Here is a 17,914-nt window from a genome sequence, read left to right on the forward strand (position 1 = left end):
CATGAGGTCACACTCCATGCTACTGTGGTATTCAAATTTCCGAGTCGTCAGGCTGCCCTCTCGCCGGCTTGAACATGTTTTATAACTTGACATGAGACACATGTTAAGGTGTGGAAAATTCTGTCCAGAAGTCCAGGGCAAATGCCAGAAGTGGCTGCTGTGAAGTGTGTCCAGAGCCTGAAAGTCAGGTGTACCGTGTGTCGTTTCCTCGAGGGGAGGGGAGTGTGGGTGTGTGGAGTCCATCAGAGTCTCAGGAGTTGCAGGCTTTCTGATGGTGGAGAGCATGTGACATTCACTTTTTAGAGAACCTATTGCTGTAGTCCCTAAATATCATTGCTATATTCTCAGATCATTCCTAAAATATGGCATGCTTACAACTATTACTTGGATGGACTTATGGAGGATCATTCGGGCCACTAGGCCACTAAAGGAAGCAGATCACAGGAGTTTGTATGCTTTTTTGTTTCGTTCTACTTCATTTTTCTCTAGAACATAGTGATTGCCAAAACCTGTGTATTCATTTGCCTTGTTACAATGACTTCACATATGCAACTACATAGAGAACTGTGAAATTTACTCCTTCCATCCATGTCCAAAGTAGGATTACTGTCTTCATTTATATATCAAAGTCTATTGAGTGTTTATACTACTTGCTTTGAACCCAATCTCTTGGGGCATTCTGTTTAGTTAATACTATTATAAACATCCCAGACAGTCAAATTATCTAGTATTATAGGATGAATTTGCCTTCATAGGAGAAGCTTACATACCCCTGATTGATGGGTAGAAAGGTTAGACACTCTAATTAGGTATCTACAGGCTTGCTGAGAACAGACACCAATGATTCTACAAGGTCTACTGAATATTGTCAGGCCTGCCTGCCTTTCTTCTCCCCTTCCTCTCTCCCTCCATTCCTTCCCTCCTTCCCTCTTCATTCTTTTCTCCCTCCCATCACTCTCCTTCCTTCCCTCTTCCTTCTTTCTTTCCTCCCTCCCTTTCTTTCCTTCTTCTACTTTTGCCTTTTTCCTCTTTCAAGTGTTGATTCTATGTAATAGTGAGTTTTATGGTAATGTTTTCTTACTCTTATGCTCACTTAAAAATTGTACTCGGACAATTCTCTGCTTCAAGGACTTATTGTTTATAGTGATTTCAAAGTATCATTATTACTGTTGCTTCAAAAGAAAGACCATAAGATTATGACTGAATCACCAGAGGTATTACCATTGTAGGCAATGGAATGGTACCTGTATTTTAAGAGAGATTCAGTGCCAATCCTGTTTAGATTTATTTATAATCCCTTCCAAAGTGAAAGTGACAGCAATATAATTCCTAAGTTCAGTAAACAGAAATGGACATTACATGTACATAGAAAACATACAAATTTATAAAATGCCTTCATAACAAATCATGAGGCTACCCACAGGATCCATCTTAAAATGCTTTATATCATGAAGGAGAAAACTAGAATAAGCAAAAAAAATATTGATAGGGAAATGTAACTTTAATGTTAACCTACAAATATATACTTATACTTTACCTTACCTTTTTTATTTTATTATATTGAATGTGAAACAGATTAATAAGCATGATTCAATATATACTATATTTTGAGAATTCAAAGCAATTATCCCTTTTCTACACTGTACTTTCAAATCCACAAAAACAGATGTTATATTCTTATGCATTCCTTGGTAATAAGAATCAATTGAAATAAATTCTGTAGTATTTTAAAAAATACCACACTATCAAGTTATCTCTGAGTCATAATTTTCACATGTATAAGTTATAAGCCACATAAAGTTGCTTTGGGAAAATCATAATAATTTGTTCAATTTAGTTGCTTGCCTCACAATTGACTGAATGGCTTAGCAAAGAAGAATCAACAGCTGCTATGAATACAAGATGACTCAAAGCAACAAAATGAAGAGTATGTATAGAACCAAGGGTTCAGCCTTAGTTCTGTGGTTTAAGAGATTCTTGGACAGCTAGCATGATATTTTGGAAGGGAGTGTCTGAAAATAGTATGAAATCCAAGTCAGTCAACACAAGGCTTCATATGGTTATTCTAGTCTCACATTTATCAAAAGCCTGGGACCCTCAATTGGAATTACAAAAATACTTGTATGACCAAACACAAAATTAGTCAGCCTTAACATAATGGTGATAGTCAAGCACTGCATGAATAATTAGATCCAAAATGTCAGGGGGGCATAATTAAGAAGTAAGTTTCAGCATGGTTGGTACAAAATGGTTCTATTCTACAGAAATCATTGCTGGAAGTTCCCGTGTAAATGAAACTAAAGTTACCAGAGTTAACAAATAAAATGTAGGACACTCAGTTAAATTTAATTTCAAATATGAATATTTTAGCATAAGTGCCAAGTATTATACACATTTCTACAGAATTTCATCATCTAAAATTTATATTTATCAGTTACACCTTTGTTTAACACAACAACTTTAATTAGAATGAAATAGTGACTGAAGGACTTGGGTATTTTTTTTTTAATTCCTTGTGACTTTTTCAGACATTCTTTTGATTTATTTATTTATTTTAATTTCATGTATGTGGGTACACTTTCACTATCTTCAGACACACCAGAACAGGGCATCAGATCCCCATTACAGATAGTTGGGAGCCACAATGTGGGTGCTGGGAATTGAACTCAGGCCCTCTGGAAGAGTAGTTAGTGCTCTTAACCGTTGAGGCATCTTTACATCCCCAGACTTGGGTGACCTTGATTGAATCGTTCAATTCTAGGGCTCATGTCAAGTTATCAGAAGCTACTGGTCAAGACTTATTAAAGGGATAAAGGCTGGCTCACTGAATCATGGCAATCTTAATTCTGATTGTAAAACCCACGCCAAAAAGTCAGACACAGTTGTCTATGCCTCTAGTCCAAGTTTTAGGGGCGGGGAGACTACCATCTCTGGGACTTCTTGGCCAGCCAGTTTATTCTAATTAGTTAATTCTGGCTTCAGTAATTGTGATGGTTATTCTTGGCTTTCTTTCCTTCCTTCTTTCTTTCTTTCTTTCTTTCTTTCTTTCTTTCTTTCTTTCTTTCTTCTTTCTTCCTTCCTTCCTTTCTTTCTTTTCTTTTCTTTTTTTTTTCCAAGACAGGGTTTCTCTGCATAGCTCTGGCTGTCCTGGAACTCACTCTGTATACCAAGCTGGCCTTGAACTCAGAAATCTGCCTGCTTCTGCCTCTCAAGTGAAGATTTACCTTATCTAAGCCACCTCCTCTTGGTCCAGCCTGTAAAAAGACATGGAAGAAAGAAGCTTTTGCTGTTTTACAGTTTTTCTTCAGTCTTGCTGGCAAATGTGTTCCTCCAATAGTATTAAAGCTTACTTCTTCCAGATTCTGGAGTATATTGAAGACCAGCTGCGACATCCAGTCTTGCAGACTACATTCTTGGATTTTCCATCAGAGACAACCATTGTTGAAATAATCAGACCATAACCTGTAAGTCACTCTAACAAATATCACACCACACACACACACACACACACACACACACACACACACAAACATACTCTTATTCAATCAGTTCTTTTTTTCTAGAGAACTCTGACTCACGCACTGACAGAAGAAGTCTCAAAAAATAGAGAAGCAGTTGAAGAAGACATTCAGTGTTGACCCTACATGTCTATATGCCCTCCTATACATACAAAATACACGTGTGTTGGTTTTCTCTTGTTATAACAAATCATCATTATAGCAGTACAATTGTTTCTCTTTATTAGAGGTACAAATAATTTTATTGGACTGAAATCAAGATGGTACCAAGTTTCAGTTCCTTATGGAGAAAGAAGCAATCTGTTTTACTCCATTTTCCACACCTGGAGACCACGCATATTCATTGGCTTATAGCCCTGTAACAGCTTGTAAGCCAGATATAGAAAGTGTTCTTCTTACAGTATAGTATTGTGACCTTTCTCATCACAATATTTTAGTATCTTCCATATTTTTTTCTCCTTCAAAAGTACCTTAAAATCTATTTAATCTGTTTGGATCAACCAGAATAGCCATTATAATGCACTCAACAAATATAACTACTTTTTGACATGTAATCTGTCATATTCACTGGATAGGATGGAGTAATCTTTAAGAGGTGGGAAGGTGCTCCAGATACAAATAATGAACTCATTAACTTGAATTAGGTAATAATCTTAAATGTGCATGATTTCAAATAATCTTCCCTTTACTCTTTTAGTAGAATTACTATAAGTAGAACTTAAAATAAGTTCATTTATAATAGGGTACAAAGAAAACAAATGCTGTTTGAGTAACAGGAAATGCAAACTAGATAAAACAATGGTATACATAAACACTTGTTAGCTCATTGTGGTGGTAACTTAGGTACTTTGAAGGCCAAGGCAACTGAATTCTAAGGTCATAGTTAGTTTGAAATATATACTAAGTACCAGACCAGCTTAGGTTACATAAGAATACCCTGTCAAAAACAAAACAAACACAAATGTTGAGGGTAGGACCACTATATTTAAACAAAACAACCCCAGTTATTCATTAAGTATAATTTTCTTAGCATTGTGTCTTGGCATCTCTACATGCCATCAGCTAAGGACTAGACGAAAATCTGAAAAAAAAAAAAAAAAAGAAAAGGTTATGAACAACTAGTAAAACAAAATAATAAAAAAGTAATTAAAATCCCATTTCCTCCTAATTTATTTCTTTTTTAAATTTAATTATTATTTTTATTTACTTATTTATTTTGTATCCTACTCATTGGCCTGCTCCTGGATACCCCCAACAAAATCCTTCCCCATCCTCCACCCTCTTTTTTCTCTGAGTGGGTGGAGGCCCATTGGGTACCCACCCACCCCAGGCACTTAAAGCCTCTGCAAGGCTAGGCACTTCCTCTCCCACTGAGGCCAGACAAGGCAGATCAGCTAGAAGAACACCTCCCACATGCAGGCAACAGCTTTTGGGATAACACCTCTTTCTAGATGTTCAAGACCCATGTAAGGTCAAACTACACATCTGCTTACAAATGTGTGGGGAGGCCTAGGTCCAGCCTGTGTATATTCTTTGGTTGGTGGTTCAAACTCTGAGAGCTCCAAGTGTCCAGATTAGTTGACTCTTTCAGTCTTCCTATCCCCTTTGGAGCCTGCGATCCGTCCTCCTATTCTCCAATATGAGTCTCCAAGCTCCATCTACTGTTTGGCTGTGGATTTCTTTATCTGCCTGAGTCAGCTGCTGATAGGAGCTTCTCAGAAGACAACATGCTCTAGTTTGCAAGCATAACAGAGTATCATTAGTAGAGTTAGGGATTAGCACTTGCCCATGGGATAGGTCTCAATTGGGCCAGTTATTGGTTGTCTATTCCCTCAGTCTCTGCTCCATTCCCTGTGCCTATATTTCTTATAGACAGGAAAAATTTTGGGTTGAAAATGTGAGTGAGTTAATGTCTCTATCACTACACTAGGGTTCCTACCTGGCTATAGGAGGTAGTATCTTCAGGTTCCATATCCCCAGTGTAGAGAATCAAAGCTATAGTCATCCCCATTGATTCTTATGGCCTCCTTTATCATAGGTCTCATTTTGTCCTTGAGATCCCCCTACCTCACCCCCATCAATTGCAGATTTCCACTCATTTTCATGGCTATTAACTATCTTTCTTGTTCTTCCTCATACTTGAAAACCCCCATGACCCTTCCCGTTCCTTCCTTTCATTTACATCCTATGACTATTTTATTCCCTCTTCCAAGTGAGATTCAATCTTTCTTACTTTGGCCTTCCTTCTTGTTTACCTTCTTTACGTCTGTGGAGTGTAGCATGGTAACTGTACATACCATTCCTTTGTTTTTGGATACGGATTACTTCACTCAGGATTATATTCTCAAGTTCTATCAATTTGCCTGCAAAATTCCTGATTGTTTCTTTTTAATAACTAAACAATATTTCATTGTGTAGGTGTATCACATTTTCTTTATCAATTCTTCAGTTGAGGGACATCTAGGATGTTTACAGCTTCTGGGTATTATGAATAAAGCTGCTATGGACATAGTTGAACTCTGTGGATTTTGGAGTATCTTTCCAGTTATGTCCAGACCTGAAATAGCTGGATCTTCTATAAAAATATTTTTTAACCCATTGGCTGCTTTGCAGGTAGATCAATGGAATAGAATTGAAGATCCAGAAATGAACCCACACACCTATGGTCACTTGGTATTTGACAAAGGAGCTAAAACCATCCAGTGGAAAAAAGACAGCATTTTCAACAAATGGTGCTGGCTCAACTGGAGGTTAGCATGTAGAAGAATGCAAATCAATCCATTACTATCTCCTTGTACAAAGCTCAAGTCCAAGTGGATCAAGGACCTCCACATAAAACCAGACACACTGAAACTACTAGAAAAGAAAGTGGGGAGGAGCCTTGAACACATGGGCAAAGGGGAAAACTTCCTGAAAAGAACATCAATAGCTTATGCTCTAAGATCAAGAATAGACAAATGGGACCTCATAAAATTACAAAGCTTCTGTAAGGCAAAAGACACTGTCGTCAATAGGACAAAACAGTAACCAACAAATTGGGACAAGATCTTTACCAATCATATATCTGATAGAGGGCTAACTAATATCCAATATATACAAAGAACTCAAGAAGTTAGACTCCAGAGAACCAAATAATCCTATTAAAAAAAATGGAGTACAGAGCTAAACAAAAAGTCTCAACTGACAAATACCAAATGGCAGAGAAGCACCATCACTGAGCCAGGAGCTCTTCCTGTCTTCCCTCCGGAGAAAGAGGCAGGAAGAAGGCCCCTGCTCAAAGACCTGCTCCTCTCATGGCCAAGATGCTCAGAGACTACAGATAGTGCTTCTCTAAAAAGTGAACAGCTCCCAGGACCTGGATGGACTGCACACATCCACGCTTCCCTCCAGGAACTGGTCTATGGTACACCCTGGATTTCAGGATCCAGACACACTTCACAGCAGCCACTTCTACAAATTGCACTGGACTTTTTTTTACAACATTTTCCACACCTTACCTTTGGTCCCACCTCACCTTGTAAACCATGGTCAAAAATAAATAAATATATCATTCTCCCAAGCTATTTTGTGAGTTTGTGTCTTCATATCTGTTGGATGATGGATACACATAAATATAGATACTTGCTTCACAGATGGACAGAGAGACCAACAGTCTACAGAGAGAATACACAGAGATTAATATATATGGACAAATAGATAATAGAGTCCCAGAGAAGCAGGTCTGTTATTACATGTTGAACTCTGGCAGGTGTACCTGCCATTGGTGCCCACAAAAGAAAGAATCAAGCTGGTGAATCTAAAAGAGATTAAACATGAAAAGAATAAAAGTTAATAAATTAATACAAAACTCAATTGTGCATTTCAGTATGTGTGTGTGTGTGTGTGTGTGTGTGTGTGTGTGTGATAGAGCTATGTGTATGTTTTGGATAAAAAACAGGAGTCAAATACCTGTACACACACATACACACAGAATTACAGAGATACACACAGAGAGAAATCAAGATACAGAGAGAAAGCAGGAGAGCAAAATTGCAATAAGAATTTCCTGGGCCAAGGTTTCCACACATTATCTCTCATTAGGTCAAGGGTCACAGATATATTGGCACCCACCTTTAGACAATCCCTAAGAGAGGCTCTGGGACCCAAGGTCACATGTTCGGGTCACAAAAGCCATGTTGAAAAACAGTGGAATACCCACCACTTTATAAAGGATGTAGTAAGTAATCACACATCGTTTGTAAAGGAGGGAGAAAAGGGAGACAAACATTGATAGTAACAAATAGAGGGAAAGTCATAATGATGCAATGATGTAGACACACAGGCATCTCCTGATAATGCTGGAAGTAGAGACCTAGAAGACCATAAAATATCATCCTATAAAAGCAAAGGTGTGACTGAGCTGTTTTTATGTACACCTGTACACTTTGAAAGCCACCTGGGAAGAATTAAACAATTTCAAGGGAACAGAGGCTGGCAGCTAGTTGTTGTTTTCGACAATTGAGATTCTCACTTGGCTGAGGTCACATGGCTGGCTCACGTCCATTTTGCACTGTGCAGAAAAGTGTGAGGAAAGCAGATTCTATCCTGTTTGGTTTGCTTGTTTGCTTGTTTGTTTGTTTTTCTTAGTTAGGTTGGTCTATTTTTTTTAATTTATTTTTTTAATTCACTGGGCAGAAGAAGGCACAAATCAATGGCATACCCTTGAGGCCGACTGGGTTCCCTTGAGTTATGTGTCTCTCTAGAACTAAAGGACTTACAGAGGCTTACCTTTTAGGAGGCTATTAAGTCAGGGGCTTTTTTTTTTTTTTTTTTTTTTTTTTTTTTTTTTTTTTCTGTCAGGTTAGGGCTTCAACATGGACAGGAATGCTGGAGAGTTGGTGTCTGGGTGTGGCTTACAGACTGTTCAGGAGCAGCTTTATTGAGGAGGAGGCGTGGCCAAGCTTCTACCCATCAGGTGCAGGTATAAAAGGAGATGCAGAGAGAGGCGAGTTGTACTAGGCTGTGTGCAACACAGGTGACTTCCATCGGATGGACTTGACATTTAATTCTTCCCTGGAGGTACTGGCACTTACATGGTACACTCTGGCTTTCAGAGTCTGGATCCACTTCACAACAGCCACTTCTGGAAATTGCAGTGGACTATTGTACATAATTTTCCACACCTTAACTTTGGTCCCATGTCAATTTGTAAAACATAATGAAAAAGTAAATAAATATTTACTTTCTCTCAGTGTATTTTGTGACTTTTGGTTTATAGATCTCTAGGATGATGGATATAGATAAACATAGAAATTTGCTTCACAGCTGGTCAAGGAGACCAACAGTCTACAGACAGTTCTACAATAATACACAGCAATTAATATATGGAGGAAAAGAAAAACAGAGTCACAGAGAAGTAGATCTGTTATTATATGTTGAAGTCTGGCAGGTGAACCTTCCTGTGATACCTAAAAGTAGTAGTTATTAAGCTAATGAATCTAAAAGTGTTAAAAATAAAAAGAAAACAACTAATAAATTGTACACAAATAAATTGTGTGTTTGAACATGTGTGGATAGTGCTGTGTGTATGTGTTTGAAAAAGAACAGGAGACAAAAACCTGCACACACACACACACACACACAACAAGGGAGAGAAGAAGAATTAGAAAGAGAGAGAAGGAGAGAGAAACTACATATAGAAATGGGAACAATACTGTCCTAATGTTCAAAGATTTATCTATTTAGGACAAGAGCACAAATATATTGTTACTATCCCTTTGACATCCTTATGAGAGTTCCTGGGATCCAAGCTCATATCAAAGTGCCAGCAAAAGCCCTGGAGAAAACAACTGGTATGTCCACTATTTTATAAAGGATGTATTGAGTAATCACACATAGTTCGTACAGGAGAGACAGAAAAGGGAGACAAACATTGATAGTTAGGAAGTGAGAGATATACATAAAGAGGAAGAGTGTCAGCAGACAGAGATTCAGTGAAAATGAAAGACTTTTTCTAGATTACCCTGGAAGTAGAGACATAGAAGCCCAATATAAACATTGACATGCAAAGGTATGTCTATGCTGTTATATATACCATGTCTGTGTGGACAGACTTGGGCAAGGAGCTTATGGGAAGAAGAAAGGAATTAGAAGGGACAGAGGCTTGCAGCTAGTTGTTGTTTACAACAATTGGCCAACACAGGTAAAGTTCGTGACCTAAGGATTCTCAATTGGCTGAGGTCACAGGCCTGCGTAGCCATGTTGCATGGTGCAGATAAGTGTAATAGAGTAGAATCCGATTTGTTTTTCTCTCACTACGTGTAATCAAAATGTTCAGTGTTCAGGCTTGCTTGCAGTTGCTTGGTTTGGATGGGCAAGTCACCTCTTCTCATTTTCTGATGTCAGCTTTTTTAGTGTTGTCCTGTTTGTTATCAAGATCCATGTGGCAGTTTCCAGGGAACTGCTGCTTGTTGCTTGTGGTTCCTCAGCAAGGAGCCCATGATTTAATTTCTGATCTAGCAGTCTTGTAGACTTGCTTGTGGAATAGTCTGGAATTTTTTTGTCCTTCCTTTGTCTTCATGACAAAAAGGTGCCTTTTAATTCTGGGTGCAAGGAACAACACTGAACTAACTAGTAACCTCAGAGCTCCCAGGGACTAAACCACCAACCAAAGAGTACAGGTGGTGGGACTAATGGCTCCAGCAGCATATGTAGCAGAGGATAGCCTAGTCAGTCATCAATGGGAGGAGAGGCCCTTGGTCCTGTGAAGGTTCTATGCCGCAGTGTAGGGGAATGCCAGGGCCAGGAATTGGGAGAGAGTGGGTTGGTGAGCATGGGGAGGGAGGAGGGAACAGTGGTTTGTTAATGTTGCTGTTTTTTGTTTTTTGTTTTTTTATTGTTTTGTTTTTGTTTTTGTTTTTTTTTTTGGAGGGGAAACTCGGAAAGGAGAAATCATTTGACATGTAAATAAAGAAAATGTCTAATAAAAAATAAAAATAAATAAATAAATAAATAAATAAGTAAATAAAGCCATCTTTGCATTGTTCCTGGGTAGTGCTCCATGTTCACTGCAGCCATCTTTGCCACCCACCACCTCCTTCAATGTAGACTCCTCAGCTTTCTTGCCAGAGTCCTTGAACCTGACTAATTCCTCACTTGCTGCATCAGAAAATTAGCGTTCCCCACCATGTCAGATGGGGCAGTGGACACCAGCTCTGAGATCACCATCAAGGATTTGAAGGAGAAGAAGAAAGTTGTGAAGGAGGCAGAGAATGGAAGAGAGGCACCTGCCAATGGGAATGCTAATGAGGAAGATGGGGAGCAGGAGGCTGACAATGAGGGAGATGAAGAAGAGGAAGAAGGTGGGGAGGAAGAGGAGGAGGAGAAAAATGAGGAAACTGAGTTTCCTACGGGCAAGCAGGTAGCTGAGGATGATGAGGATGATGATGTTGACACCAAGAGTCAGAAGACTGATGAGGATGACTACACAGTAAAAGGAGAAGTAACCTTATGCACCATGACCTTCTCACCCTCTACTTTCTGTCTCAGAATTTAAACCTAGTCAGCTTCTAGCAGAGAAGCAGGTCCCACCCACTTCTACTTTCCATTTGTTTTACATTAAATTTCAATTGATTACAGTTCTTCAAATTCTATAAAATAAATACACTAGCTTGTAGGATTTATAAATTCTTTAAGTTTTAAAAGTTTTTACATTTTTTAAAAATATAAATATTTTTTAATTTATTTTTTCTGAACATTCAGATACTGCAAACTTTAAATATAATCACCTGGTTATACTTTTCACAGCAAAAATATTTTGATACTAATAATAAAAAGAGGAAAAAGAAAATGTACTTTAGATTAGTATACCATAATAAGTTTTATAGGAGCCCTATTTTATTTTTAAAAATCTGCCCATTTTGCTAACATACATATTTAATATTTATTTCAAAATCAGTCTATGAACAATGTGAAAAGTACATTTAAACTTGCACACATACTTTCTCCACTATGAATTGCCCTTCTCATGGCTACTCTTAACCTAAGTGTTAGGAAATATTCATGCAATGTTTTGATCAGCAGTACAATAAATTCTTCATTAGCTGAACTTCTGACTGGACATCAACTTTAACGTTATGATTTCCATTCCTTAAAAAGTACATGATCATAGCACAGCACAAGACAAACTACTCAAGGACTTTTGTTCCATTCTTTCCTTCTGGTTATGAATACTTCCTATGTTTTTTTCTAAGCAGAAGAGAAGCCTTGAAGCAGCTCCTCACATTCATTTGGGCAGGCCATGAAGTCTAGTAGAGAATAATGTCATGCCAAATGCACAATGGTCTTTCACACTGTGTTAATGCTTAGATTAAAGGCATTGCTTTTTCTACCCAGTGAAATATTACACAACATTGTAACAGAATTAACTATACAGATTAATATGTTTACAGTGTGTCCCTAAATCCTATAGAGACAGAATTCTTAAAAAATCTGACCTCTGGATTTGCCTTAAAATACTTAGTTTGTATTCGATGTAAAATGCCAAATATTCTGCATCAAATTAAATTTTCTAGATAGCTTCTCTCCTTATAGCTGAGGAGAGAAGGTGATACCAATAGAGAAAGGAAAGATAAATAATACTAAGAGCATTTGAGAAAGCTATACAATAACATTATTTTATGAGTCTAAAGAAAAACACATATATTTATGTACACATACAATACCCACATATATGTGTACACGCACACATACACACACACAAACACATACACAGAGTTTAAGTGGGGAGTTAAACTGCACTGGAAGAAAATATTATTCCCCTTGAGAACCATAGAATATCAAACAACAACAACAACAACAACAACACACAAAAGCATAACAGTACTGCTCAAGGAAATCTTCCTTTGAGTCTTTAGGAGGATCTGAGAGACTCTTCTAACAGTATAGGAAACTGCCATTTCTCTTGGTTTCCTACCAGAAGTTGGGAGTAAATCTGCATGAGAGTTACCTCTGATAATGATGCAAGATTTTAATATCATCCAACTACTGTTAATTGTTCTTTCAAGTCTACTGTGCTGATCACATGTTTATCTTTTGTGTATGGAATTCAGTAGTTGTGGTGGCTATTCCTGACTGCCAAATTGACTAGATCTGTAATGAACTACGACCTGGAAATGAAGAGCACACTTGTGGGAGAGTTTCTGCTTGGTTTGAAATGGGAGAATCTACTTCTAGTCTGGATCTTTGAGATAGACACACATTTGCCCTGATTCTTGAAGTGGAAGGCATGCCTTTGATCCCCTATCTTGAGGAGGGAAACATATGCCTTTAATCTAGATCTTGAGATAGGAAGACATACTTTTATTTGGGTCCCAACTTCTGCTGGAAGTCTACAAAAGGACGTGGAAGAAGGAATCTTTGCTCTTTGCTGCTTGTTCTTCCCTTGCTAGTGTATCCATTCCTTCACTGGCATCAGTCTAAGTTTTCAGGATTCTAGCATTAGCAGAAGACCAGCTGAGACAGCCTGCATGTGGGACTGGGCAACTACTAGATTCTTTCTCTTTTTTTGTTTTTTGTTTTTTGTTTTTTGTTTTTTGTTTTTGTTTTTGTTTTTGCTTTTGCTTTTTGGACAGGGTTTCTCTGTATAGCCCTGGCTATCTATACTCACTCTGTAGACCAGGCTGGTCTCAACCTCAGAAATCTACCTGCCTCTGACTCCCAAATGCTGGGATTAAAGGTGTGCACCACCACTGCCTGGCTAACTAGATTCTTGTTCTCTCAGTTCACAGAAAGCTATTTTTACATTAGTTGGACTGCAGCTTGTAAATCATTACAATAAATTCTACATATATGGTTCATTATATATAAAATATAAATTCCATATATTGAATATATATGAATATATATATATGTGTGTATATATATATATGTATGTATGCATACATATATATATATATATTCATTCCATAAGTTCTGGGAATCTAAAGAGCCATGACTAATAGAGTAATATAGTTGTTTGCCTTGGGGTTCACAATCTCATGGATTGTAGCCTTGCATGCAGTTTTTAATATATCAAATGACTTTGGAGAGCCAGAAACACTGCTCAGTCCTCTTCTCAGTATGATTTCTCTATGGTTACTCTTCCATTCCTCTCTCCCAGCATTCTTGATCCACAGAAACTGAAGTATCCAAGCACCACAGGGCCTAGACCCCACACTGTGTCATGCTGGCCAGCCATATTACTTGAGCCATGCTTATCTGGTCAAAGACATTGGACTTTGGTTAAATGCAGATGCCAGAACAATGTTGGACCTTCTCCTGCTCTATGCCTGGTGCTCTGTCTACCCAGTTTCTGATTGACAGGAGCCTAGCAGGTCAAGAGGCCAAGGCAAGAACTTTAGGAAATTTAAACTCAATGGGTTTACAAGGGAGTCTGAATAAGTTTTGGATGCTGACCGTTTGAGTCTTGGCTGAATTGCATAGGTTTCAGAAACCAGGTCTTTTCCCACTGCTCTTCAACCAAAGAGACAGCCTTTTGAGATGTCCCTGGATTAATTCCTAGCACTGTTTCTTAGTGGTATGAAACTTTAGTAAAAACAATATAGTTCTTTCATCACCTGAAATGGAGAGAATATCTACAATGTCTACTATTTGAAGGACAAACATCTAAGTGTTGTAAAATAGTCTCTTCTAGATAGCAATCTTTTCAAGGAGATTATATAACTCCTTGACTGCATTAACCATCTTCAGTAAACATTTTTTGAATTTTCCTCTTTTGTTTAACAGTTTCTGAAAGAAAAAAGGTTTTAGTCAAGTATCTAAATGCTTCTACACATAGATGTCTTCTAAATTCAAGATGAGAAATATGACAAACTAAAACTCTACTTATACATTTAAGTATTTTGGATGATTGTTAATGGGCTCATATCTCATTTAAGATAGAATGTCACAATCATTTTCAGCTTAAAATGCATGGACCATGGTAAATATATCTACAATCTAAGTCATGGAGCTGGAGGAGATACTAGCTGTTCAAGTTAGTTCTCAGTTGGTATGATAATGTTCGTGATCTACAACAAATTCGTTGGCTCACCTTGCATTTTTATATAACTCAGGATCGCCTGCCGATATCATACAATATCCACATTGATCTGGGTACTCTAAAAATAATGGTTAATAATGGTTAATGCCTAATAGGCTTGCTTAAAGGGCAGCCTTGTGTAGGTTGTATCAAATTGACAAGAAAAGCCAACCAAAACATTTTTATTATATACTACATACATTTGTACTAAATATTATTAGAAACAAAATACTCATATTATGTATATATATATATGTAATAGGTTTTGAGTTAGAATGAATGTTAAAGGAAAAATTCTATGTTATCTTAGCTTCAACTTAGATATTATGTTATTGAGGAGATATAACCATTATTATCATGCTTATGCATTTTTTGCTTTATTAATATAATCTTATGTATTAATATAGAATAGCTACACATTTTTTGGAAACTCAGAATTGTAGAAAATGGATGATGGCTTTTAGCCACAAGATGTCATTGTTTGACTTTAGTGAAGTAACCGTGACTGACTTGAGCCCTCTCAATTCTCATAGAAAGAGGAAGCAGTCTATTTTAATGAACTCAACAATAATGACTTAGTCTACCAGGGGTTACCCTGTCTACATGTAGAATATAACTTTCTATTCATTTGAAATTTCTAGAATTAGTGAGAACAGGGCTCTAATACTGTATTTAATCTAAAGGGTTCACTTTGTTCTCAAGGTTTTCTTCTATGCAATCCTGTTCTTACTTATTAATGTACAAATGACTGTAACTCCTTAGAATATGAAATAAGCATTCAAAATTAAATTTATCTCTATATTCTCAGGAAAATAAAATATAAAACTCAGAAAATCAAGGAGAGTAAATATATCTATTTTCTCTGACATTTAGTCCCCTTAAGTTTTCTTTACATGGTTCAGAAACAGGGAAACAATTCCCATATTTAATACTAGAAGCTTAATGGATGAGAGAGTGACATGGCTGGAACTCTCTTCTCATCATGCCCTTGATTTGAACTCAAATATGGTGATGTTTTCCTGTTGTTTCATGTGGACACAATGATGAACATATGACAGAGAATGTGAACAGCTCACAAATCTTGGATATTATGGCATTTGGACCATGAAATTCCAACCCCTGCACACAACCAGATTGTATTTCATGTTTAAGTAAGTAGTATTTGCTAAAAGTAAACAATTTGGCTCAAATAGATATTTACTACCATTTTCTCTATTATTTTGTCTCAGTATTTTATAGTATTTGAGTAGTAGAAACCCATTTTCAGTCTTAGGAAATTATTGACTGTTACATTTCACACTATTGGCAAACTTTCTATTATTTACAATTGAAACACAAGGAAAGTGAAATCAATTGCCTATTGATTCCCAGTCAGATTATAAGCAAGTAGATTATGTCTGAGTTTACCATTCTCTAGTGGTATAAATGTTAGAGGCATTTTAATACATTTTCCTTTCCTTTTTCAATGTCACTCTGACTCTGCAATGTTTGAACTGTGTATTAAACTTTAAAATAAACACTCTGTCCATTTAAGTGTTAAATGTGATATTTATATATTGGATAAAGATCATTACATAAGGATTTAAGGAAGATAAATTATATTTTGAAGGCAACCATATAACATTTTATCATTGTTTTCATAACCTTATAGAGTATATTGTATATAAACCTTTTTTCTACAACAAAGTTTAACACAAAATATCATTTGGTTTAATATGGTTTCCAGATTATAGAATCCCAGTTCTCCTCAAAGTCCAAGGTCATTTTACCATTTGGAGAACAATAAACCCTTAATTGCTGATAAAGTAATAGGCAGGACAGTTGGATATTATGTATATATTTCTAAGTAGACATTATTTTATAGCAATTTTAAATTCAGGGCCATATTGAGAAGACTTTGAAGAGGTTTTCCTTTGGCCCCATCTCTACAGATGCAGGTAGTCTCAGCCTTCATCAGCTCCATTTGAGGGGCATGCTAATTAGAACTGTCAATTAACATGGCACATAATTATCATGCAAAGTCTAGGGGTTAATGATTTTATCTGAGTTTTAATATCATGTTGATTAACTCATCTGTAAAGGTACATATATTAACATTTTTTGGTACAGTATAGAATTCTAAAAATGCTTTAAAATCCTCCATTCTGCCTATTCATACCCTCTCGCCCTATTTTAAAACCACTAATCTTTTTTTTTTTTTTTTTTTAACAGATCTTGCCTCGAGTTTATTTGTAAAAACAGCATAGGACACTGGTCATCTGCAAACTGTAAGTAGGTGTGTCACAGCAGTCCATCTATCTTCACACTGGCAGGAGCCTTTTCTATGGGGCGTTCACAGGGGCCTGGGCACCTTTGGGAGCCTGGGCTGGAGCTGAAGCCTGGGCCTTAGCTGGAGCTTTGGCCCCTGCCTTTGTTTGAACCTTGGGCTTTGGTTGGCAGAGCCTTTGACCCATAGCCATGTAGCTTCGAATCTTCTTCCCAAGCTTGGGGTGAGCGATGAATGCCAGAAGGCTGAGTTTGCGGCTGGGACCCTTTGGCATCTTGGGCTTGATGACCTGAGGCTTCACCAGGGCCTTGATGGCCTCTGCGCGTGCACTCACGCCTTTGCGTTGTTGGCCTGCATCTTCTTCAGGCCTTTCTTGTTGTGCTTCTTGGCAAAGCACATATTCCTCAGGAACTTGGGGTAAACCCCCTTTAGAGACTCGTATCTTTATGACCGGGGTTTCTTGATGCCATTTCTGTGCCATTTGTGGGACTGATTGTGTGTGGTGTTGGAAAACCACTAATCTTTTACTATCTCTGTGGGTTTTCCTGTTTCCTTAAATGTCATATATTTGAAGTCTTAGAGTTTATATCTTTTGACTAATACAATGTAAGTTTTTTTCCCCATTGTGTGCTAACTCATTTTTTTTAGAGTTACACAGTATTTTATCATCTGTCTCACTATAATGTATTTATTCATTCACCTACAGGAAAGTATTTAGGTGCATATTTTTTTGTAGAAATGTTTTCAACTCATTTGTTTTATTATCAATGAATGAAATTATGGAGTAACAGGTCAAGAGTATGTTTATTTCAAGTTGTCATTTACCATCACATCAACAATAAATGAAAGCTTCAGTTTCCTACAACAGTCTTAAACTTAGAATTTTGGCCTTTTTAGTAGGTATAAGCATTTTCTGTTTTGATTTTACCTGTTATTTGATTTTGTTAAGTTCTGAGATTTGAGATTCAAATTAACCACTTTTTTTTCAAACAGCAGTCTTCATTTTTTGCTCTGAATTTCTTTAAATTTTTACACTTTACATTATTTGTTCTGCCAAATTATTTTCTCTAA

General features: G+C 37.1%; 2 protein-coding genes across 2 annotated transcripts; one reads left to right on the forward strand and one right to left on the reverse strand.

The window, feature by feature from the left end:
- The first annotated feature begins 10,683 nt into the window (after positions 1–10,683).
- LOC116104802 (prothymosin alpha-like) lies at positions 10,684–11,052 on the forward strand. Its single transcript, XM_031391243.1, has one exon. It carries the CDS (start codon positions 10,684–10,686, stop codon positions 11,050–11,052), a length of 369 nt encoding a protein of 122 aa, XP_031247103.1.
- Positions 11,053–16,890: 5,838 nt separating this feature from the next.
- On the reverse strand, positions 16,891–17,341 carry LOC116071406 (60S ribosomal protein L29-like). The gene has a single exon (XM_031342898.1). It carries the CDS (start codon positions 17,322–17,324, stop codon positions 16,899–16,901), a length of 426 nt encoding a protein of 141 aa, XP_031198758.1. The 5' UTR covers positions 17,325–17,341; the 3' UTR covers positions 16,891–16,898.
- Between the last annotated feature and the right edge of the window lie 573 nt (positions 17,342–17,914).

The sequence above is a fragment of the Mastomys coucha genome, unplaced genomic scaffold, assembly GCF_008632895.1.
Source record: "Mastomys coucha isolate ucsf_1 unplaced genomic scaffold, UCSF_Mcou_1 pScaffold22, whole genome shotgun sequence".
In the NCBI taxonomy this organism is placed as follows: domain Eukaryota; kingdom Metazoa; phylum Chordata; class Mammalia; order Rodentia; family Muridae; genus Mastomys; species Mastomys coucha.

What these genes read in the sequence shown, in the direction of transcription:
- LOC116104802 (XM_031391243.1), top strand. Translation starts at nt 10,684, where the DNA reads ATGTCAGATGGGGCAGTGGACACCAGCTCTGAGATCACCATCAAGGAT.
- LOC116071406 (XM_031342898.1), bottom strand. Translation starts at nt 17,324, where the DNA reads ATGGCACAGAAATGGCATCAAGAAACCCCGGTCATAAAGATACGAGTC.